This window comes from Pelophylax lessonae (assembly GCF_965119305.1).
Source record: "Pelophylax lessonae genome assembly, chromosome: 6".
NCBI classification, from domain to species: domain Eukaryota; kingdom Metazoa; phylum Chordata; class Amphibia; order Anura; family Ranidae; genus Pelophylax; species Pelophylax lessonae.
Window position 1 is genome coordinate 34,084,675 of NC_138773.1, and position 23,142 is coordinate 34,107,816.

General features: G+C 46.5%; 1 protein-coding gene across 3 annotated transcripts in view; it reads left to right on the forward strand.

Moving 5' to 3' along the window:
- Positions 1 to 21,111, forward strand: part of PPP4C (protein phosphatase 4 catalytic subunit) — a 70,364-nt gene extending 49,253 nt beyond the window's left edge. For all 3 annotated transcript variants that reach the window (XM_082261167.1, XM_082261166.1, XM_082261165.1), the window contains exons 3-9: positions 428 to 479; positions 6,242 to 6,292; positions 14,417 to 14,518; positions 16,268 to 16,441; positions 16,682 to 16,808; positions 19,654 to 19,843; positions 19,927 to 21,111. In XM_082261167.1, the coding sequence (XP_082117293.1) occupies positions 428 to 479; positions 6,242 to 6,292; positions 14,417 to 14,518; positions 16,268 to 16,441; positions 16,682 to 16,808; positions 19,654 to 19,843; positions 19,927 to 20,056 (826 nt within the window). In that variant the 3' untranslated portion in view covers positions 20,057 to 21,111. The remainder of the gene's footprint in view (positions 1 to 427; positions 480 to 6,241; positions 6,293 to 14,416; positions 14,519 to 16,267; positions 16,442 to 16,681; positions 16,809 to 19,653; positions 19,844 to 19,926) is intronic.
- The last annotated feature ends 2,031 nt before the right edge of the window (positions 21,112 to 23,142 follow it).

Here is a 23,142-nt window from a genome sequence, read left to right on the forward strand (position 1 = left end):
TTTTTTTTTGTGAGCTCCAGTTGTTTATGGTTGAGCTCCATGTTACCTGGTTGGCTACGTCTAGCCTTGGGAATTTTTTCTTGCTCCCCCTCATGTTTGCCACTGCTTTGGGACGCCCTTATGGTCAAGAAGATAAGGAGCTGTCCATCAATGAACGAAAGAGAAAATGGGATTTTCAGTCTGGTCCTGATGCTTTGAGCGAAACTGGTAAATGCCAACGAGCACCTGCTGGAGGGGGAAGGCCTGGTACTGGATCCCAGGAATGGAGAGCATGATCTCTTAAATTGTCAGTCCTGGCAAGTTCTGTGCAGCACAGAAACTTTCTGACAGTGAATGAGATCATTAGAATGGACAGCCTAAGAAAGTAATGTGTTTTGGATGGACTGGTAGAGTAGAAGCTTAAGTCTAACTGTCTTTTGTTTTACAGGGAAATTCTGGTGGAAGAGAGCAATGTTCAGAGGGTGGACTCTCCCGTCACGGTAAGAAAATGTTCTCTTCCCTGTCATGTGAAGGAAGTCTATCGGGGCTTCCAACACCTCCTTTTTTTTCTTTTTTTCTTCTGTGGTGGAAATGTTTTAAGTTATAGTGTGTCTCAGAACGTTTCACCTCCATAAAGAAGTGCAGAAAGGTGACGTTTAACCTTGTAGTCCAGTTTTTTTTTTTTTTTTAATTTCTGGTGTGTTTTCTGTGGTCTCTAAACCCGCCCTCAGTCCCTGTCATCTGTGGCTCATTTTTTTTGGCTACGTTTTCTTGTCACTGACAACTAATGACCTTATCTGCTATAACCTCTTCAATTCCCCTCCCATTACTGCACCTAGCCAGTGAATTGTGGAAGTGACCCAATACACTACACACAGGGAGAGGCAAAGATAGAATACACATCTGCTGAATTTACATTAACACCAGTTTGAAGCAGAGCTTTGATTTCTTGAGATTCATATGGTCCTTAATTAGCAGGAAGGCCTTTAAGTGGTAGTAAAGCCCGCTTTGTAATTTTTAGCTACAGTCTGAGGCTTACCTGTAGGTAAAATTAATATCTTCTAAACGTGCACCATTGAGATATTTACCCTGGATGCAGCCGGTGACCTCACCGGCACATGCGCTCTGTGTAGTGTCTGGCATACCGTGTAAAAGCTTTGTGCCGTAACCAAGGGCTCCCACGCACATGCGCGGGAGTGATGTCATCGCGACTCTGGCCACTCTGGAACCTGCGAAAATCTCAGCGGTCATAGTATTTCATAGTGTGCTAGTATGCGTTTGTATTTTTATTTTTTTTGTTTTTTTTTGTGTTCAACTCCTTTTGCAGTTTACTACCGCTTTAACCAGCCATGTTGCAGCGCCACTGGAGTATCCTTACTTTTGTTGCATCTGATGTGTTTTTTTTTCTTCCGATGCGTCTGAAGCCGGCGCCATCGTTGGGGAAACCACCTGATGCTGATCCTATCCCTACTGCCGCTCTTCTACTATGTTGTCACAGTAATCTCGCACATGCATGGAAAGCTATCCTTTGCTTTCTGTGTGCTGGTTACAGTGTGAACAACCCCTGTGATGTAGCTAGTCATATGGGGTTTCAGGAAGAGATGATACTCGGCATTCTCGTGAGACAGCTTCACTGCCAGGCAGAGAGGGTTACCTCAACATGACACCTCACTGCACACTCACAGCATGCCATAAATGTGAAATGTGAATCTGCAAATTGCGTAGTCGGATACAGTACAGGGCAGACAGCGGGGACAGAGCACTGGGAACCAAGTGATCAGCTGGGTTTGATTGCTCAGTTCTGTGTTAGAGCCGGCAGGGGACAGATGCAGCATCGGTGGGATGCTCTACATAGTAAAGTATAAATAAATAAAAAATCTTTCGTTCATTTGACTGACACAGCTCCTGTTATTCATAACCATTAGGTTATTTATGCCCCCTACAGGAGTAGGACACTAGGCAGAAAATAATTCTGGCTGCACCCATGGGCTGTCCCAGGGGGGGGGGGGTATACTGCCCCTCTGCTATAGCCAATCAGTTTTTTTTCTGGAAGTATAGGAAACGGAGGGTGCGTGGGCCTAGTGCAATATCTTCAAAACCTGTTTTATTAAATTGTATAAAACTGAGGTGAATGCACTCACAAACCAATGCTTGCATCATGGCTTAGACAGAACATCTGCTTAAGTCCATATACGTAAATTCACAACGGCTCGTAGACACATCGACTAACTTGTTTCAAGGTTACCCTCGTCAGAGCCTGATAAGAGGACACCCCCCTAGACTGACTGTCTAGAGCACTTCCTACACCCGCTTGTAAGACAAGTGGGTCCACAAAGTCATTCGGTCTGGCTACAAGATCTAGTTTCGCTCTGGTTGCCGGCAAGGTTTTTTTCCTTCCAACTTGTCCCCAGACCGCTAATAGGGTCTGTTTGGGGTGGTACAAGACCTGTTCATTCGAACTGTGGTGGCATCCCTGCGTCAGAAAGATTTCCTCTCCTCTATAAATATCAAGGATGCCTACCTTCACATACCAATGTGCCAGTCACCAGCGTTTTCTCCGCTTTGTTACGGGAGAGGAGCATTTTCAGTTTGTGGCGTTACCCGCATCTGCTCCTCGAGTCTTCACAAAAGTGTTAGCCCTGGTGCTAGCTTTGCTACGCCAACGTGGGATCGCGGTGCTGGGCTTCTTGGACGATCGCCTTAAAGCGGAGTCTCCCTCTGCTCTGGTGGAGAACCCAATACAAACTCTGCAGGAGTTCTGCTGGATTCTGAATTTTCAGAAGGCTGGACTATTTGACCTGACTCTGGACAAACTCCAGAAAATGCAGGCTGCAATTTGCCTCATGCTGTCCAAGTGGTCATCCCTCCGGACTTGCATGCAGGTGGTGGGCCTGATGATATCTACCTTCGAGTTGATTCTGTTTGCACAGTTCCATACGAAGTCCCTGCAAAGGGAGATTCTGACCAAATGGATCAGACTCTGCTGTCTCTGGACAATCGGATCCGGTCAGGGAACGAAGGAGTCCCTGATAATGGTGGCTTTGTACTTCAGCTGGGAAAATCCTTCCTCCCCTTGTGTTGGACAGTGGTTACCACGGATGCCAGCCTGTCCGGCTGGGGAGGCTTTCTTGGTAAGCATTCTACTCGGGGGATCTGGACGCTGGAAGAGTCCAGACTACCAATCAATGTCTTGGAACTCTGAGCGATCAGACTGTCTGGATCATTGGACGGATCATCTTAGGGTTGTCCAGTACTCGTTCAACCGGACTATGACACGGCTGTGGCTTATGTCAATCACCAAGGGGGCACAAGAAGTGTCCTGGTGACTCAGGTGGTAGCCAGCATTCGAAGGTGGGCAGAACGGTTCGTTCTAGCCCTTTCAACCGTACACATTCCTGGGGTGGAAAACTGCCAGGCGGATTACCTCAATCGGCAGGCTTTGGACTAGGGCTGCACGATATTGGGGGGAAAAAAGTATATTGCGATATTTCGTTTTTAACGATATATATCGCGATATTTCTCCCAGACAGTCTCCGGAGGAGGGATCAGTTAGCAGAGCTCAGCTTTCTGCCAGGGGATCCGCCACACTCATAGAACTTCTCCCGCCCGCGCCTTCTGTTGGAGCCGGAGTGTAGAGGAAGCGGGCTGAGTGAAGTGTCGGTAGCAGCCTTTGTCCCGCGGTGCTCCTCCGCCATGCTCCGGACGTCTCTCCCCCCCCTCTCCTGCTGCAAACACTGTAGCCTCTCCGCCGCAATGCAATCCGCCCCGCACTCCAGCCCTCCCAGCTCTCCCTCTTAGTCAACAGCCGACCATTACTCCGCCCTGCTCCGCCCATTGTCTCTCCATTGAAAAACATTACAGCCTGATCCCGCCTCCGATGCAGCCAGGAGAGACAATGGGCGGAGCAGAGCGGAGTAATGGTCGGCTGGATACTAGAGGCAGAGCTGGGAGGGAAGTGTGGGACGGATGCAATCACAGTGAGTCCTCCTCCTCCCCCCCCCCCCCCAAGTCCCGACTTCTCCCTGCCTAATGCCTGAATATCGTGTCTTCGGCGATATGAATATCGCCCGTGCCTGCAGAACGATAGTCAATATCACATCGACTATCGTTCAGCCCTACTTTGGACCACAGGGAGTAGTCCCTTCATCCGGAGGGGTTTCATCAGTTGTCTTCGATTGGGCACCTCCGAGGTGGATCTGTTAGTTCGACTCAACAGAAAGGTGCAGAGGTTTGTGGCTTTCAAAGGATTCTCTGGGGGGAGCCACAGACGTGCTGTTGGCCCCGTGGGATCTTCTGCCCAATCTACTATGCAGGATCAGGGCAGAAGGGATTCCGATCATCTTAGAGGCTCCGGACTGGCCTTGCGCCAATCTGGGGCGGCTGGTCACCGACGTTCCTTGGCAGCTTCCTCTCAGGGAGGAACTGCTGTCCAAGGACCGATCTTCCATCCTTTACAGTCGCTGGCTTTGACGGCTTGGCTGTTGAACGCCAGGTGCTGAAGGATGGGGGTTTATCAGAGTTGGTGACTCATACACTGTAGAAAGCTAGGAAATCTACTTCTAGGAAGATCTACCATCGTACGTAGGAGACATACATTGCGTGGTGTGAGTCTCTTGCAGTTCATCCTCGCACCTTCTCGGTGGCTCGGATCTTAACCTTCCTTTTAACGGTGGGGTTGAACAGAAATGTTTGGCCTTGAGTACCATCAAGGGACAGGTATCGGCTTTGGCGGTCTTCTTCCAATGACCTTTGGCCACACACTCCCTGGTGCGTACTTTTTCTTCAGGGTGTCCGACATTTGGTTCCCCCCAGTGCAGGCTCAGTTGCCGCCTTGGGATCTTAATTTGGTGCTTTCAGCTCCACAGAAGCTTCCCTGTGGGCGATTTTCCTCTGATTACACTGTCCCAGAAGGTGGCCTTTTTAGTGGCTATCACCTCTGTGCAGGGTGTCGGAATTGGCGGCGTTATCCTGTAATTCACCTTACCTGGTGATTCACGGGGATAAGTTGGTTCTTCGCCCCTGTTCGTCATTCCTTCCAAAGGTTGTCTTTGATTTTCATTTGAGTGAAGACATTGTGTTGTCTTATGTGTCCCAGGCCTAAACATCCAAAGAAATTTTGCCTTGGATTGGATGTTGTCTAGGCAATTGTGTATGGAGTCTTTCAGGAAGTCAGACTTGGTGCTCATGGATGAACCTCAAAGGGTTTTATGCTTCCTCTGCGACCATTTCCAGATGGATCAGACAGACTGTGGTTCAGGCCTTTTTCATCAGGGGTCAGGTTCCTCCTTTCCCTGTCAGGGCACACACTACTATGGTGCTTAGCCTCTTGGGCTTTCCGTAGTCAGGCGTCAGTGACGCAGGTTTAAAAGGCGGCCACCTGGTCTTTGGTGCACACTTACAAAAGTGGATGTGTTGGCATCTGCGGATGCTTCATTTGGCCGCAAGGTTTTGCAGGCTGCTATTTAAAAGGACCTGATTCTCTTTGAGGGTGTTTTTTTTTTTTTTTTTTTTTTCCCCCCCAGGTGGGCTCCTGTTGCCTGGTTGGCTACTGTTTAGCCTTGGGAAATTTTTTGTTACCACCCCTCATGTTTAACACTACTTTGGGACGTCCCAACGGTTTTGAATATCCGGACCTGTGTCCGTCAATGAACAAAAGAGAAAATGGGATTTTTGACTTACCGTAAAATCCATTTCTCTGATGTCCATTGACAGACACAGCACCCACTCCCGTGGCTATAATTCTGCTGACACTGCTTGTAACAAAACTGAGTGGCTATAGCAGAGAGAGGGACTATACCCCCTGGGACTGCCCATGGGTGTAGCCAGAATTATTTTTCTGTCTAGTGTCCTACTCCTGTAGGGGGAAGTATAACCCAATGGTTATGAATATCAGGAGCGGTGTCCGTCAAACATCAGATAAATGGATTTTAGGGTAAGTCAAAAATCCTATTTTACTCTAATCTGCAGCTGTCAGAATCTCAATTTAGAGACCTGGTATCTTGCCGCTATTTTTACTAAGATACTCCATTGATGTCATGGTTTTTATTTTCATAATTGTATTGCTATTGTTACATTAACTTGGGTGAATTGTAGCCAGTGCAAGAGTCAGCCAGCTGAGTTTGTATAGATTACTCCACTTCTAAAGGTTTTTTATTTTTGACGTCATTAAAATTTTTGCTAACTGTTATATTTTTGTGGCAGTTTTTCAAATGGTTTGTGCTGACATTATTATTTTTTTTTTTTTTTTTTCCCCCTGCAACAGGTGTGTGGTGATATCCATGGACAGTTCTATGACCTGAAAGAGCTATTCAGGGTAAGTACTTTATTGTGTAGAACAGCTCTCTCTCCTACCCACCCCTCCGTGTTCTGAGGGAATATTTGGTCAGTTCACTCTGTTAGCTCTCCAACTCTTCTCGCCGGCTACTTGCAAACCCATTTCTGTGGGCCCAGGCTAGCGTGGATAGTTCTGTCGGGATGCATCATCATGTCTGCTGGCTGAATGGTACTTGTATATCACTACTTGAACTACTGCACTTTCCGTACAAGAAAAGAGGACATTAAGCATTCATTTCAACACTCTTCCTAGAAGTTTACATGTGCCTATAATTTGTGTATGCTAGTTGTAGACATCCAAAAGCCTGGAAGGAAGGGGACTGTGCAAAATTATTCACACACCCTGGGTTATACAGTGGGGAAAATATTTGATTCCCCCCCTACAGATTTTGTAAGTTTTCCCATTTACAAATAAATGAAGGGTCTATAATTATCATTGGTGTATTTTAAATGATAGAGACAAAAATAGCACATGATACAAATGTTATAAATTGAGTTGCATTTTGTCCTGTCAATGTAAGGTGTTCCTAATAACTTTTTGTGTATAAAAGACACCTGCCCACAGAATCTTTCTTCCATTCAAACCTCACCATCATGGGCAAGGCCAAAAAGCTGTCCAAGGATATCGGGGGGAAAGATTGTAGACCTACACTAGGCTGGAATGGGCTACAAGACAATCTGCAAGAAGCTTGGTGAGGAGACAACTGTTGGAGCGATTATTCGCAAATGGGGAAAAAATACAAAATAACCATCAATGACCGTCTGTCTGGAGCTCCATGCAAAATTTCGCCTCATGGGGTAAGGATGATCATGGGAAAAGTGAGGGATCAGCCCTGACCCACACGGGAGGAGCTTGTGAATAATCTCAAGGCAGTTTAGCGCACTGCCAAACCATTGGTAACGCAATGCGCCGCCATGAATTGAAATCCTGCAGCGCCTGCAAGGTCACCCCCCCCCCCCCCCCCCTCAAGAAGGCACATGTACAGGCCCAAACATGTACAGGCCCATCTGAAGTTTGCCTTCTGAAAGTGCTGTGGTCATGTGAGACCAAAATTTAGCTCTTTGGCAATTACTCAACTCTCTGTGTTTGGGGGAAGAAAAATGCTGACTATGACCCTAAGAACACCATCCCAACAGTCAAGCATGGAGGTTGAAACCCTATGCTTTGGTGCTGTTTCTCTGCTAAAGGTGCAGGCCGACTTTGCCACATTGAGGGGCCAATATAATATAATATTGCTACATAGATTAGGCCTGTCAATTTAAGAAGGTGCTCATAACGACAACTCGTTAAGATGCATGTCCATTGAATCTTTCTTTCATTGAAACCTCATCACCATGGGCAAGATCAAAGAGCTGTCACATGACATTAGGGACAAGATTTGTAGCCCATTCCAGCCATCTGCAGGTCTACAGACCATCAGCAAGAACAATCAGCTTAGTGAGAAGAAAACTGTTGGAGCAATTATTCGCAAATGGACGAAACCTAACCATCAATCCCCCTAGGTCTGGAGCTCCATGCAGGATTTTGCTTTGTGGGGCGAGGATGATCATGAGTAGTGAGGGATCAGCCTAGAACTACACGGGAGGAGCTTGTGAATGATCTCAAGGCAGTTGGGACCACAGTCACCGAACAAACCATTGGTAACACAATGTGTCGCAATGGATTTAAATCCTGCAGTGCCCATAAGGGCCCTTTCCTCAAGAACACCATCTCTACAGTCAAGCACGGAGGTGGAAATCTTTTATGCTTTGGGGCTGTTTCACTGCTAATGGTACAGGCTGACTTTACTGCACTGAGGGACCAATGAACAGGGCCATGTATTGCAAAACCTTGGATGAGAACCTTCTTCCCTCAGCCAGAACACTGAAGATGGGTCGTGTATGGGTCTTCCAGAACTACAATGATCCAAAACCTACTTCCAAGACAACAAAGTGGCTGAAGAAGAAGCACATTAGGTCATGGAGTGGCCTAACCAGTCTCCAGACCTTAAGCCTAAAAAAAATTTATGGAGGGAACTGAAACTTCGAGTTGCCAAGTGACAGCCAAGAAACCTTAAGGATTTAGAGAAGATCTGTAAAGAAGAGTAGACCAAAATCCCTCCTGAGATGTGTTCAAACCTGTTCACTAACTAGAAGAAACGTCTTTACCTCTGTGCTTGCCAACAAGAGTTTCTCCACCAAGTACTAAAGCATGTTTTGCTTGGGGGATCAAATACTTTACTCACTGAACTGCAACTCCATTTATAACCTTTATATCATGTTTTTTTATTTTCTGGATTTTTGGTAGATATTTGGTCTCTATCATTTAAAATACACCTATGATGACCATTCTAGACCCTTCATTTCTTATTATTTTCCCCACTGTAGGTTCGAAAGCTCAAGTGATTGGATTAGGGATAAGCTTTGGAGGACATACACCTGCCTTTTCCTGTAACCATACTCCAGTCTACTCTAAATCCCCAGTTCAGTCTAAATAGTGTCCTAAGGTGATGGACCTCAGAAGAATTCACTCTAGGTTTAAGGTGATACTAAAAAGTTTAACTTACATTTTCTTCTATTTTTGTACAGTATTTGAATGACGGCCCTGTAACCATTTTAACACAAAAAAAAACTCACTCAAGCCTCCACTCTACAAAAGTACCTTTTCTCTTTCGTTCATTGACGGACACCGCTCTTGTCATTCTTGACCATTGGGTTACACTGCCCCCTTAAGGAGTAGGACACTATTCAATTCTGGCTAGACCCATGAGCATGGGGTATACTCCTCTCTGCTATAGTCACTCAGTTTTTTTTCTGCCTAGTCAGGAGAAAGGACCTAGTTCCTTGCTGGGATCTTTGGTCCTTGCAATATTTTTTAGATAGAAAATGTTTTCCTCCTGGATTTTTCCTGTGAGATCTACAATCAACTGCCAGACTGTGCGACGGGCTGGATAATCTAGATCCAGTGGTCACCCCAGTCTGGCCAGCTAGTGCGCGCAGGCCTCAGCTCAAGGCTAGGTCAGCCGCGACCTAGCCCTGCGAGTTAAAGTACACTGCGGATGTGGGGCTTTGTACCTGGTGGGGGCTCCTACAGGTGCCTGTGTCGGCGGGTGGTGATTCTGGTGGGGTCTTCTCCCTCTGAGGATCGCTCTGTGCCCTGTGCTTGGCGACTGGGTGGTGCTGCCAGCGTGTGTGGGTTGTCACTTAGTGTGTTACACTTTTTTTTTTTTTTTTTTGTGTGCGGTCCCCCCTGCTGACTCATGGAGTCTTAGGCGCACGTTTCCCCACCTGATCACCCTCTAAAGCTGCGGGGCCCTCCGAGCCCTCCAAAAAGAGCCCCCTGCCTCATCTGTCTCATCAGATCCTGAATCTGATTTGGCCGCTGTGGACCTTCTGGGTCTGTAGTCAAACGCCTGGAATCCTATGATAGGATGATGCCTCCACATCTGCCACCATGCACAAAAAGGCGCTGGTATATGCACTGATCGTATCTGTGCGTGAGACCCTGAAGATGGAGGACACAGCTGAAGCTGCGATGGAGGCGTAGGTACCCTTTGGCACTCACAAGCCATCCAGAGTGGGAAAGGGGTTTCCTTTCCCTGCCTATTTTGACAGAATTTCGCTAAGTGGGGACGACCAAAGCGTCCCCGTGGGGTTCCTAAGCGCTTTACTAGACGTTGCCTTATGAGGAGTCCCTTCTTAAGAAGTGGACTGTGCCACCAGCGGTGGACCCTCTTGGTTTCCATATTAAACAAGGCAAACATGATTCTGGTGGAAGAGTCCCCGGCCTTGAAGGATCCAGCTGACCGAAAGGCAGAGGCTGTGGCCCGCATTATGTACACCTTAGATGGTTTGGCAATGAGGCCAGTATTTACCATTGCCCTAGTGTCGCAAACTTTGACCAAGTGGGCTAAGCTCCTACACCGTGACCTAAAGGGAGAACCACTCCCGTCTGCCTTTGCTGAGCTGGCGGATCAGCTGATCCAGGGGCTGCAGTTTGTGTCGCCTCTTTGGGTATGGCTCGCCTCTGATTTGGCGATGGTCCTTTGGCATGTCTTTTGGCTCAAATGCTGGTCTGTGGACCAGACTTCTAAAAAGGCCTTGACTGATCTTCACTTTCGAAAGAGTCTGTCTGGAGCTACCCTGAATGACATCATTAAAGGTCTTGCAGTGGGTAAAAGGTACCCTTTTTTTTTTTTTTTTTGCAAGCTACTAAGGGCAAGGAACCTGTTCGTAGACTTGGGCCCTCCTTCTCGGCTCATAGGAAGTTTTTTTCATCCCTCAGTGCCTGACCATGGCTCGAAGCCTCTCAGGACCTCCTGGAGGATCCAAACGAACCTGGTCTGGCAAGCCGAGAGCGTGCTTCTCCAGACCTGTGGACAAGGTTCCGAGGATGGGGGGACGTCTTTGTGTGTTTCTGGACCCGTGGACTTCTCCGTTGCAAGACAAGTGGGTACACAGTCATTTGGTCCGGCTACAAGATCAGAGTTTCGCTCTGGTCCCCCGGCAAGGTTTTTTCCTTCCAACCTGTGCCTGTCCACAGACCGGTTACAGGGTCTGTTTGGGGTGGTACAAGACCTGTTCCTTCAAGGGGTGATTGTCCCGGTTAAGACTTCAGAATATTTCAGGGTTTTTACTCAAACCTGTTCAGTCCCTAGGAAGGAAGGCAAAGTGCGTCCAATCCTGGACCTCAAGGCACTAAACTGCTTCGTGCGAGTACAAAAGTTCAGAATGGAGTCCATTCGAACGGTGGTGGCATCCCTGCTCCAGGGGGAATTCCTCACCTCTAGATATCAAGAATGCCCATCTTCACATTTCAATATGTGCCAGTCACCAGCATTTTCTCAGCTTTGCTGTGGGAGAGGAGCATTACAAGTTTGTGGCGTTTACCCTTTGGTCTCGCCCCTGCTCCTCAGGTCTTCACAAAAGTGTTGGCTCTGGTGCTAGCCTTGCTATGCCAAAGAGGGATCGCGGTACTGGGCTACTTGGACAGTCTCCCTCTGCTCTGGTAAAGGACCTGGAGATCACCATACGAACTCTGCCTGAGTTCAGCTGGGTTCTGAATTTTCAGAAGTCTTCCCTGGTTCTGTCCACGAAGCTGGACAAATTGGGCCTGACTCTGGACTCTGCCGTAGCCAGAGTGCTCCTTCCTCTGGACAAACGCCAGAAATTGCAGGCTGCAATTCGTCTTCTGTTGTCCAACAAATTGTCATCCCTCTGTACTTGCATGCCGATGCTGGACCATCGAGTTGGTTCTGTTTGCACAGTTTCATATGAGGTCCCTGCAAAGGGAGATTCTGACCAAATGGGACTAGACTCCGAAGTCTCTGGACAATCAGATTTGGCTGAGTCGGAACAAAGGAGTCCCTGATATAGTGGCTTCATTTTCTGGAGCTTCGGCTAGGAAAATCCTTCCTCCCCTTGTATTGGACAGTGGTTACCCCGGATGCCAGCCTGTCTAGCTGGAGAGGTGTCCTTGGCAAGCATTCTGCTCAGCCAAGGACTGAGACTGACACTGGGAGAGTCCAGACTACCGATCAAGGTCTTGGAGCTCCGAGTGATCAGATTGTGTCTGGATCATTGGACAGATTATCTTCAGGGATGCCCAGTGCGTATTCAATCGGACAATGCCATGGCTCTGGAGGTAGCCGGCATTCTAAGGTGGGCAGAACGGTTCGTTCAAGCCCTCCCTGCTGTACACATTCCCGGGGTGGAAAATTGGCATGCGGGTTACCTCAGTCCGCAGGCGTTGGACCAAAGGGAGTGGTCCCTTCATCTGGAGGGGTTTCTCCAGCTGTGTCTCTGGTGGGGCACCCCCAAGGTGGCCCTGTTGGTGTCTCAGCTTAACAGGTGCTGGGGTTTGTGGCGCGGTCAAGGGATCCTCTGACAGATGCGCTGGTGGCCCCGTGGGGTCAATGTTGTCTGATTTTACACCTTCCCTCTCAAGCGTCTGCCCAGACTCCTTCGCAGCATCAAGGTAGAAGGGATTCTGGTCATGGACTGGCCTTGCTGGGCCTGGTACGCTGATCTAGTGTGGCTGGTCGCCGACGTTCCTTGGAAGATTTCTCTCAGGGAGGATCTGCTGTCCCAAGGAAGCGATCTTCCATCCTGCTTTAGTCGCTGGCTTTGATGGTTTGGCTGTTGAATGCCAGGTGCTTAAAGGATAGAGGTTTGTCTGAGTCGGTGATTCCCATGTTTTAAAAGGTAGGAAATCTACTTCTAGGAAGATCTACCATTGTATGTGGAAGACGTACATTGCATGGTGAGTCTCTTGGGGGTTCATCCTCGCTCCTCTCTGTGGCTCGGATCTTAACGGGGGGGTTGAACAGAACTTGACCTTGAGTACCATCAAGGGCCAGGTATCAGCATTAGCGGTCTTTTTCCAATGGCCTTTTTGGCCACACTCCCTGATGCATACTTTTCTTCAGGGTGTCCGACATTTGGCTTCTCCAGTGCGGGCTCCGTTGCTGTCTTGGGATCTTAATTTGGTTTGGTTCAGCTCTACAGAAGCCATCTTGGGAGATTCCCCTGCTTACGCTGTCCCAGAAAGTGGTCTTTTTGGTGGCTATCACTTCTGCACGCAGGGTGTCGAAACTGGCAGCATTATCCTGTTCACCTTTATTTGGTGATTCACAAGGATAAGGTGGTGCTTCGCCACTGTCCATTATTCCTTCCTAATGTGGTCTCTGACTTTCATTTGAATGAAGACCTTGTGTTGTCTTCTTTGTCCCAGGACTTGACATCCAAAGGAAATTGCCTTGGATGTGGTCCGGTCAATTAGGGTGTACCTGGCAGTTACGGAGTCTTTCAGGAAGTCAGACTCTCTATTTGTGCTCACGGATGGACCTCACAAAGGGTTGTCCGCTTCCTCTGCGACCATTTCCAGATGGATCAGACAGGTGGTTCAGGCCTATTCCATCAGGGGTCAGGTTCCTCCTTTCCCTGTCAAGGCGCACTCTACTAGGGAGCTAGTGCCTCCCTGGGCCTTCTATCAAGCGTCGGTGAAGCAGGTTTGCAAGGCGGCCACCTGGTCGTCGGTGCAGTTTTACAAAGTTTTATAAAGTGGATGTGTTGGCATCTGTGGATGCTTCCTTTGGCCACAAGGTTTTGCAGGCTTCTGTTTTACCAGGACCTGATCCTCTTTTGAGGGTGTATTGTTTTTTCAGGTGGGCACCAGTTTTTGGTTGAGCCCTTGTCGCCTGGTTGGCTACTGTTTGGCCCTGGGAATTTTTTTTGCTGTTTTCCCACCCCTCATGTTTTGACACTGCTTTGGAACGTCCCAATAGTCAATGACAGGGGTTGTGTCCATCAATGAACAAAAGAGAAAATGGCTTTCTTGACTTGCCATAAAATCCATTTCTCTGCTCTTCATTGACTATCACTGCACCCACCCCTCTGTTTTTTTCTTACAAGCAGCGTCAGAATTATGAGGGAGTATACCCCTGGGACTGCCCATGGGTGTAACAAGAATTTTTTTCTGGCTAGCGTCGTCCTCTTGTAGGGGGCAGTGTAACCCAATGGTCAATGACAGGAGCTGTGTCCGTCAATGAACATCGGAGAAATGGATTTTACGGTAAGTCAAAAATGCAATTCTATTTTCTAATCGATATACAGCTGTCACATGACCTAGCTCTCGCCCAGCCTGTCTGCATGGAAACATAAGCAGGAAGAACTTCTAGTACTCTGAAATCAAAGCCCTAAAGGTACTCGTACACGCCATCCTTTTAGCACGAACTTTGTAACAGTTGCTACGTAACACCTTCTGGACATGCTTACCCTATATATGCCACACCCTACTCTGGGTAACCTAAAAGAGATTACCCTCAATTATAGCTATGGTGGCTACCATTCTAAAGGGATCCATGCCAAGATCTCAGGTTACATTTTCTCTGCTCTAGGGCCACACAACACCCAACCTCTGTGACCATGCTTTCCCTGCACCACACCAAGAACTGATATGATTGCTGGTTTCTGCATCTGATTTTAGTTTTATTTCAGGCATGCCACAAACCGCCTACCTATTAAGAGTCTGTAATTTATTCCTAGGACAACTGATCATCCTAATACACCAATTTTAACCCCTGCAAGTAAACATTAAAAATACAAATATATTTATTTCTTTCAGGTTGGGGGAGATGTTCCAGAAACCAATTATCTTTTCATGGGAGACTTTGTGGACCGTGGCTTTTATAGTGTTGAAACATTCCTCCTCCTCCTAGCACTGAAGGTAACAAAATGTAAAAAAATAAAAAACTGTGTTTTGTATAAAATACTTCTGTTTTCTCCTTGCTTTTGATGCTTGGTAAGGGAGGGGGGGCTTAAACTTGGCAAAAAAATGGTAAGATGGTTGTAAATGCAGAAGGTTTTTTTTTTTTTTATCAATGCATTTTGTGCATTTAAGATAAAAAGCCTTCTGTGTGCAGAAGCCCCCCTAATGCTTACTGGAGGTCCATCTAGATCCAGTGATGATGCAGGAGTGTCTCTGCTGCCCCGGTCTCCCCTCCTCATTGGCTGAAATAGCCGTGTGGCGCTATCGGCATAAGGCTGCAGTCAGTCAGCCCAGGGGCCGGGCCGCTGCTTTGTGTCTGAATGCATACAGGGAGCTGTGGCTCGGGTGCCCCCATTGCAAGTTTTTTGCTGTGGGGGCACTCAATGTTATGGAGGGGCCAGAAACACAAGAGGGACCTGAAAAGAGGAAGAACTAGGCTGCTCTGTGCAAAACCACTGCACAGGGCAGGTAAGTATAACATGTACGTTATTTTTAAGAAAAAAAACACTATCACTTAAGTTATTTTTTATTGGGCCTAGGATCCTATAGGGCAGGGATATGAAAACTGTGGCCCTCCAGCTGTTGCAAAACTACAAGTCCCATCATGCCTCTGGGTGTCATGCTTGTGGCTGTCAGTCTTGCTATGCCTCATGGGACTTGTAGTTCTGTAACAGCTGGAGGGCCACAGTTTGCATATCCCTGCTATAAGGGTTCTCTGGGATCAAGTTTAAAGAATACCGCAGGTACTTTCATGTTTCATGCACCACTTAAAACACAGAAGAAACGTTACATCTGTTACATAATTTTAGACCTCTCCCCAGTTGGGGTGCAAATTTCTTTCCTTTAAAGTGTTACTAAACCTACAACAGTAAAATCAGTCTATATATGCAGAAAGCATGCTTGTTATACTCACTGTGGAACCTAAGGGGTTAATCTTCTGCATTGTGTAAACTGTTTGATCCTGTATTTTCCGATCCTCCCAGTCTTTTACTGTGCCCAGTCCATTTAAAGCAGTGGTCCTCAACCCTGGCCTACAGGGCCCACTAACAGGCCAGGTTTGCAAGATAACTGAAATAGATCCCAGGTGATATCATTTGCTGCTCAGTGATTGCAGTACTCTAGTCTGCATCTCCCCAAGGTAATACTTAAAATCTGGCCTGTTAGTGGGCCCTGAGGACCGGAGTTGAGGACCACTGATTTAAAGGACAGAGCCTTGGAGTCACTCTGAACATGCTCAGATTGGTGTATATTGCTAGAGAGGTGTGCGTTTGTGTTTTTGAGAGGATGCATGTGATCGCCACAGGGCATGCACACACGCTAAGCAACAGATACTCTTCTATGCCAGAAAAGTAAATTTTTTCGGATGGAAGGACACCCTAAAGCGAGATTTTTCATCAAGGTGAAACTGGCTCCGTGTAAGTTGTGCGTACCACATAGGAAATGGTAGCTGTCATTGACTCCACCTGAAGCCCAGGGGCGTGTCAAATAGTCGATGACTAGCTCTGTAAACGGGAAGTTTGCCTAATGCAGTGTCCTTCAATAGAAAGTGAGGCATACAATGGAGAGGGGGGGGAGTAATTTTGCAAAGCAATGAAATTTTCCGCCAAACACTAGATGCAGATGGGACAAGCATGTGAAGTTAAAGCCTTTTTTAAATAATTTGAGGACTATATATAGCTGAATGTCTTATCCATTGTAAAATTGCAGGTCCGCTACCCAGATAGGATCACACTGATTCGTGGCAACCACGAAAGTCGACAGATTACTCAAGTGTACGGCTTCTATGATGAGTGTTTGCGCAAATATGGCTCAGTGACTGTTTGGCGGTACTGCACAGAAATCTTCGACTATCTCAGCCTGTCTGCCATCATTGATGGAAAGGTGAGGAAAAAAATTTCCGCTTTCTCTGCTTTTTTCAGATACTTGATGAATGGTAAACCACCTGATGGTTAGGATTTCCTGCTTTAGTTACAAATGTACCTAGATTACCCTCTTGTACACTCGTCCGTAGTGCCTTATTGGTTCTCCATCCTCACTGGCTGCTCATCCACTTTGGATTTGTCGAGCCTTTTTTTTTTTTCCTTTCATCTTAAAATAATTCTTTGATCTTTCTTCCCACAGATTTTCTGTGTGCATGGTGGATTGTCGCCCTCTATACAGACTCTGGACCAGATCCGAACCATAGACCGCAAACAGGAAGTCCCTCATGATGGGCCCATGTGTGACCTTCTGTGGTCTGATCCAGAAGGTAAGTGTGCTGCAGCCTTATTGTCGTGTTGCGCAGACCCTTTTTTGCCCCTTGTTTTGGAAATTTATGTGCAATATATTAGTCATTTATAATTCGTAACTGCTTGCTAGGTTTTAATAATGCAAATTTGAAAAGGTCCCCCCTATATGGGACTTAACTGGCCCAATTGTATTGTAACGTCAAAGTAAAGAAATATAGTGTAAACAAATTATATAAAATCATACAAATTTTTTTATTTTTTTTCACAATGGGTTAAAGAAAATACAACAATCGTGGCTAATATACAAAGCTCCAACATGATAGACAGACTAATATCTATAGATCTGTATAGATCACTCTGGCTGCTGTGATAGGTACCCCATGGCAGAATAGACTAAAGGGTTTAATGCCGTGGCTTATGTCAATCACTAGGGGGGCACAAGAAGTGTTCTGGAGATAGCCGGCATTCTAATGTGGGCAGAACGGTTCGTTCCAGCCCTCTCTGCCATACACATTCCGAGGTGGAAAACTGGCAGGTGGACTACCTCACTCGGCAGGCGTTGGACCAAGGGGAGTGGTCCCTTCATCCCGAGGGGTTTCATCAGTTGTGTCTCCAGTGGAGCATCCCCAAGGTTGATCTGTTGGAGTCTTTGCTCAACAAAGGTGCAGAGGTTTGTGGCTCAGTCACGAGATCCTCTGGCGGACGCTACAGACACGCTGGTGGCCCCATGGGGTCAGTATCCTCTGATTTACGCCTTCCCTCTTAAGCTTCTGCCAAGACTTCTACCCAGGATCAAGGCAGAAAGGATTCTAGACATCTTAGTGGCTACGGACTGGCCTCATCAGACTTGGTACGCCGATCTGGTGCAGCTGGTCGCCGACATTCCTTGGAAGCTTCCTCTCAGGGAGGATCTGCTGTCCCAACGACCAATCTTCCATCCTGCTTTAGTCGCGGATGGGGGGGTGGGAGAAGGATAGAGGTTTAAAAGCTAGGAAATGTACTTCTAGGAAGATCTATCATCATACCTTGAAGACGTACATTGCGTGGTGAAGTCTCTTGCGGTTCATCCTTCTCGGTGGCTCGGATCTTGACCTTCCTTCAACGGGGGGGTTGAACAGAAGTTGGCCTTGAGTACCATTAAGGGCCAGGTGTCTGCTTTGGCAGTCTTCTTCCAACGACCCTTGGCCACACACTACCTGATGCGTACCTTTTCTTCAGGGTGTCCGACATTTAGTTCCTCCAGTGCAGTCTCCATTGCCGCCTTGGGACCTTAATTTGGTGCTTTTGGTCCTCCAGAAGCCTGAGAATCTTCGTGCGATTCCCTTGCTTACACGGTCTCTGAAGTTGGCTTTTTGGTGGCGATTACCTCTGCGCACAGGGTGTCAGAACTGGCGGCATTATCCAGTCCACCTTACCTGGTGATTCAGAGATTAGGTGGTTCTTCGCCCCAGTCTGTTGCTCCACTCAAAAGTTGTCTCGGATTTTCATTTGAATGAAATCATTGTTGCCTTCCCTGTCTCCCAGGCCTAAGCATCCAAATGAAATTGCCTTGCATGCCTTGGATGTGGTCTGGGCAATTAGCGTGTACCTGGCAGCTATGGAGTCTTTCAGGAAGTCAGACTCACTATTTTGTGCTTACGGATAGGCCTCAAAGGCTTGTCCGCTTCCTCTGCGACCATTTCTATATGGATCAGACAGATGGTGATTCTGGTTCCTCCTTTACCCATTAGGGTGCATTCTACTCGGCACTCAGTGCCTCCTGGGTCTTCCGCCATCAGGTGTCAGTGACGCAGGTTTGCAAGGCTGCCACCTGGTCATCAGTGCACACTTTCACAAAGTTTTATAAAACATAAGTGTTGGCATCTGCAGATGCATCTTTTGGCCACAAGGTTTTGCAGGACTGATCCTCTTCGAGGTTGTATTACAGGTGGGCTCCTGTCTCCTGGTTGGCTACTATTTAGCCTTAGGGAATTTTTTTTGCTGTTCCCACCCTTCATTTTTAACACTGCTGTGTCCGTTAATGAAGGAAAGAGAAAATGGGATTTTTGTCTTACTGTAAAATCCATTTCTCTGATGTTCATTGACGGTCACAGCACCCACCCCTCTGTGGAGTTGTAATTCTTCTGACACTGCTTGTAACTGAACTGAGTACCTATAGCAGAGAGAGGAGTATACCACATGGCACTAGCCATAGGCTTAGCCAGATTCTTTTTCTGCCTAGTGTCCTACTCCTGTAGGGGGCAGTATAACCCAATGCTTATGAAGATCAGGAGCTGTCTGTCAGTGAATGCCAGAGAAATTGATTTTATGGTAAGTCAAAAATTCCATTTTGTTTTTTTTTTTATGCCCACTGCACATCATCACGTGGTGGGGATAAGCGTTACGCAAACCCCCCCCCCCCCTTACGTTGTTTTTTTTTTTTTTGAGAAATTTGCACTCTATTTTGCTTGACTCATAGGGCCAGCCTATTCACTTGAATGGGCTGCCCTATGCACCTTTTATCGCCCAAAAAGAAACTCCTGATTATTTTCAAACAAATAGCTTCAAGCTAATTTTTTTTTTTTTTTTGAAAGCCAATCGTGGCAGATTGCTTCTCGTTTGGGGTGCCATTTAAGGGATAAATGCCACCCTAACTCGTGTTGCGCATTGTGCTGCAATCACGGGCAGAAATGTGAATCGAGCCTTCGTATGCTTTAGCATGAATTGTACCCTTTACTGGAAACACTTGCACTGAGTTGAAGGGGGTGTCCCTATATTTTTGGCTAGATAGGTGTGTTGGTCAGGGATGCGCAAACTTTTCACCACATAGTAAACGTTGTGTGAAATGGGCCCAGTGTATAATAATAATGCTCTTCTGCTTTCTAGACACCACTGGATGGGGAGTGAGCCCGCGAGGAGCTGGTTACCTATTCGGCAGTGACGTCGTAGCACAGTTCAATGCAGCCAACAACATAGACATGATTTGTCGGGCACATCAGCTGGTTATGGAAGGGTACAAGTGGCATTTCAACGAGACAGTCTTGACTGTGTGGTCGGCTCCAAACTACTGTTATAGGTGAGCCTCCTTTTTAAGGGTTAATGTGTGTTTTTTGCCCTTTGTCATGTTAGTTTGTCTAACTCTGCCTCTCTCCTGCCTAGATGTGGAAATGTTGCTGCCATACTTGAACTGGACGAACACCTCCAGAAGGAGTTTATCATCTTTGAAGCTGCACCACAAGAGACCAGAGGGATTCCCTCAAAGAAGCCTGTCGCTGACTACTTCCTGTGACTTGTTCCCCCTCCCCTCCTTCGCCTCTGGGGGCCTCTCCACTATTTCCTCCTGATGTCTATTTTTGACCTTCTCCCGGCACCTCTTGACCCTTTCTCTCTGGCCTCGGGACCAGCACGGAAGAACCTGTAAAGAGAATCTCTTGGTCCCTTTTTAGGTCTTGCAAAGGATGATGTGATGCAGTGAGGGGGGTGTAAAGGGGACCGTGAACTCTTGTTTGACACTGGGGGCAGTCACAGCATTGTAGGGAATAGAGAAGTGGTGCTCTGCGGGTTGTAAAATGGAGCAATGTACTGTGAGTCTCAGGAACTGGGTTTTCTTAAAGATGTGTAAGACTTTTTTTTTTTTTTTTTCTTTTGTGGGGGGGAGGGTTGAGGGCAAAAGAGCATTGTGGGAAGGGGGGATGACATTGGGGAAGGGGGAGAGTTATGCAAGGAAACCAAAATCCTTTTAAACATTATATTTTTTTTTTTTAGAAGTTTCTTCCTCAATTTTATAAATTCCTAGCACCCAAATCCAGTCATTCCTCTTCACGATCTCTGACTGACCAGTTTAGGCTGGCACGGTCTGTTTATCTGCTGGGACAATGCTAGTTTGGAGTGCCTTAGTGCAAGCAGACCCTGGGCTCATATTCCCAGCAGGGCTGAGAAAAATGTGCGCATTTCCCGAATATGTTGCCATAAATTCATTTCTTGAGTTTCACCCCTTTTTTCTCTTTATTTATACCCTCCCCCTCTCTGGACTTTGTGTTAGCAGCCATGCTAAATCCACCCCACGTTTCGGCTACTTCTGACATACAAGATGCAGAATTAAACAGCATTATGGAGACACAGTGCTGAAACGCAGAGCACTGCAGGGGGGTTTAGGTCATCATGCCAGCAGCCTACCCTGGCTGGGAAAAAAGAAAAATCAATGGCTTCATTTACCAGCAATCCTCTGGATTAGTCCTCCTTCCGGCCCTCTCCTCTTTCTCCCTGCCATCTTTTTATATCGTCACCCTTTGCATTACAAAAAGGAGAAATTTAAACTGTTTCCCAGTCTTTTTTTTTTTTTTTCCAACATCCTGCACATTATATCAGTCAAAAGTTTTTATTATTTTTTATTTTACTTTTTGGTAGATACAGCCACAGAAGTCTGCTAATAAAACATGAAAAAAGATTAAAAAAAAAAAACTGGAAACATCAAAGTGTGTCTTGGTTTGTTCAATTACTTAGCCATGCTTAAAGCTGAACTTTTACTTAAATGTAGTTCATCTATGTACTACTATCTACAGTGCATCCAGAACTTATTCACAGCGCTTTACTTTTTCCATGTTTTTTGTTAGGTTACAGCAGGGATCCTCAAACTATGGCCCTCCAGCTGTTGCGGAACTACACATCCCATGAGGCTTTGTAAACCTCTGACATTCAGACATGACTAGGCATGATGGGAATTGTAGTTCCTGAACTGGAGGGCCGTAGTTTGAAGACCCCTGGGTTACAGCCTTATAAATTCATGATTTCCTCAAAATATTACAAACAATACCCCATAATGACAATGTAAAAGACGTTTGAAATCTTTGCAAATGTATTAAAAATAAAAAAACGAAAAAATCCCATGTACAGAAGTATTCACAGCCTTTGCCGTGACATACAAAATTGAGCTCAGGTGCATCCTCTTTCCACTGATCATCCTTGATATTTCTACAGCTTGATTGGAGTCCACCTGTTGTAAATTCAGTTGATTGGACATGATTTTAAAAGGCATAACACCGGTCCTATGTAAGGTCCCACAGTTAACAGCGCATGTCAGAGCACAAACCAAGCTATTAAGTCCAAGGAATTGTTTGTAGACCACCGAGACAGGATTGTATTGAGGTACAGAGAAATTTCTGCAGCACTGAAGGTCCCAATGAGCACAGTTGCCTCCATTATCCATAAATGGAAGAAGTTTGAAACCACCAGGAGGACTCTTCCTACAGCGGACCGCCTGGCCAAACAGTGATCGGGGGAGAAGTAACCAAAACAACACTCCGCCAATCAGGCTTGTATGGTAGTGGCCAGACGGAAGCCATTCCTCAGTAAAAGGCACATGACAGCACATATGGAGTTTGCCAAAAGGCACCTGATGGACTGTCAGACCATGAGAAACAAAATTCTCTGGCCTGATAAAACAAAAATGTAACTCTTTGGCCTGAATGGCAAGCGTCATGTCTGGAGGAAACCAGGCACCACTCATCACCTGGCCAATACCATCCCTATAGTGACACGTGGTGGCAGCATCATGCTGTGGGGATGTTTTTCAGCGACAGGAACTGGGAGACTGGATTGAGGGTAAGATGAATGCAGCAATGCACGGAGACAGCCTTGATGAAAACTGCGTTCTGGACCTCAGACTATGGTGAAGGTTCCAAGAGGGTGACCCAGCCAGAGCCCAGACTTCAACCTGTTTGAACATCTCTGGAGAGATCGGAGAATGGCTGTTCACCAACACCCCCACATCCAACTTGATGGAGCCTGAGAGGTCCTACAAAGAAGAATGTGAGTAACTGCCCAAAAATAGGTGTGCCAAGCTTGTAACATCATACTCAAAAAGACTCAGGACTGTAATTGGTGCAAAAGGAACTTAAACAAAGTATTGAACAAAGGCTGTAAATACATGTGATTTCTTTGTTTTTTTTTTTTTTTTTTAATTAAATTTGAGAACAAACGTCTTTCCTGTTGTCATTATGGGGAATTGTTTGTAGAATTTTGAGGAAAATAATCAATTCCATTTTGGAATACGGCTGTAACATAACAAAATGTGGAAAAAGTGAAGCGTGGTGAATACTTTCCAGATGCACTGTATGCAAGTCCAAAAGTGATTTCAGACATGTGCATCTTCTTGTGAACCTGTAGATATAAATCAATCTCCTTTCAAGCCCCAGTGCTCCAATCCCCACCACATAAATATACTTACCAGAGCCTAAGACCTCATAGCACAAGAGATCTGAAAACTCTCTTGATCCCTCTGAGGGATAGATTTTTCTCTCTGCAGGATATTGTTCATATTAACCACTTCAGCTCCAGAAGGTTTTATCCCCTTCGTGACCCGGCCATTTTTTTTGA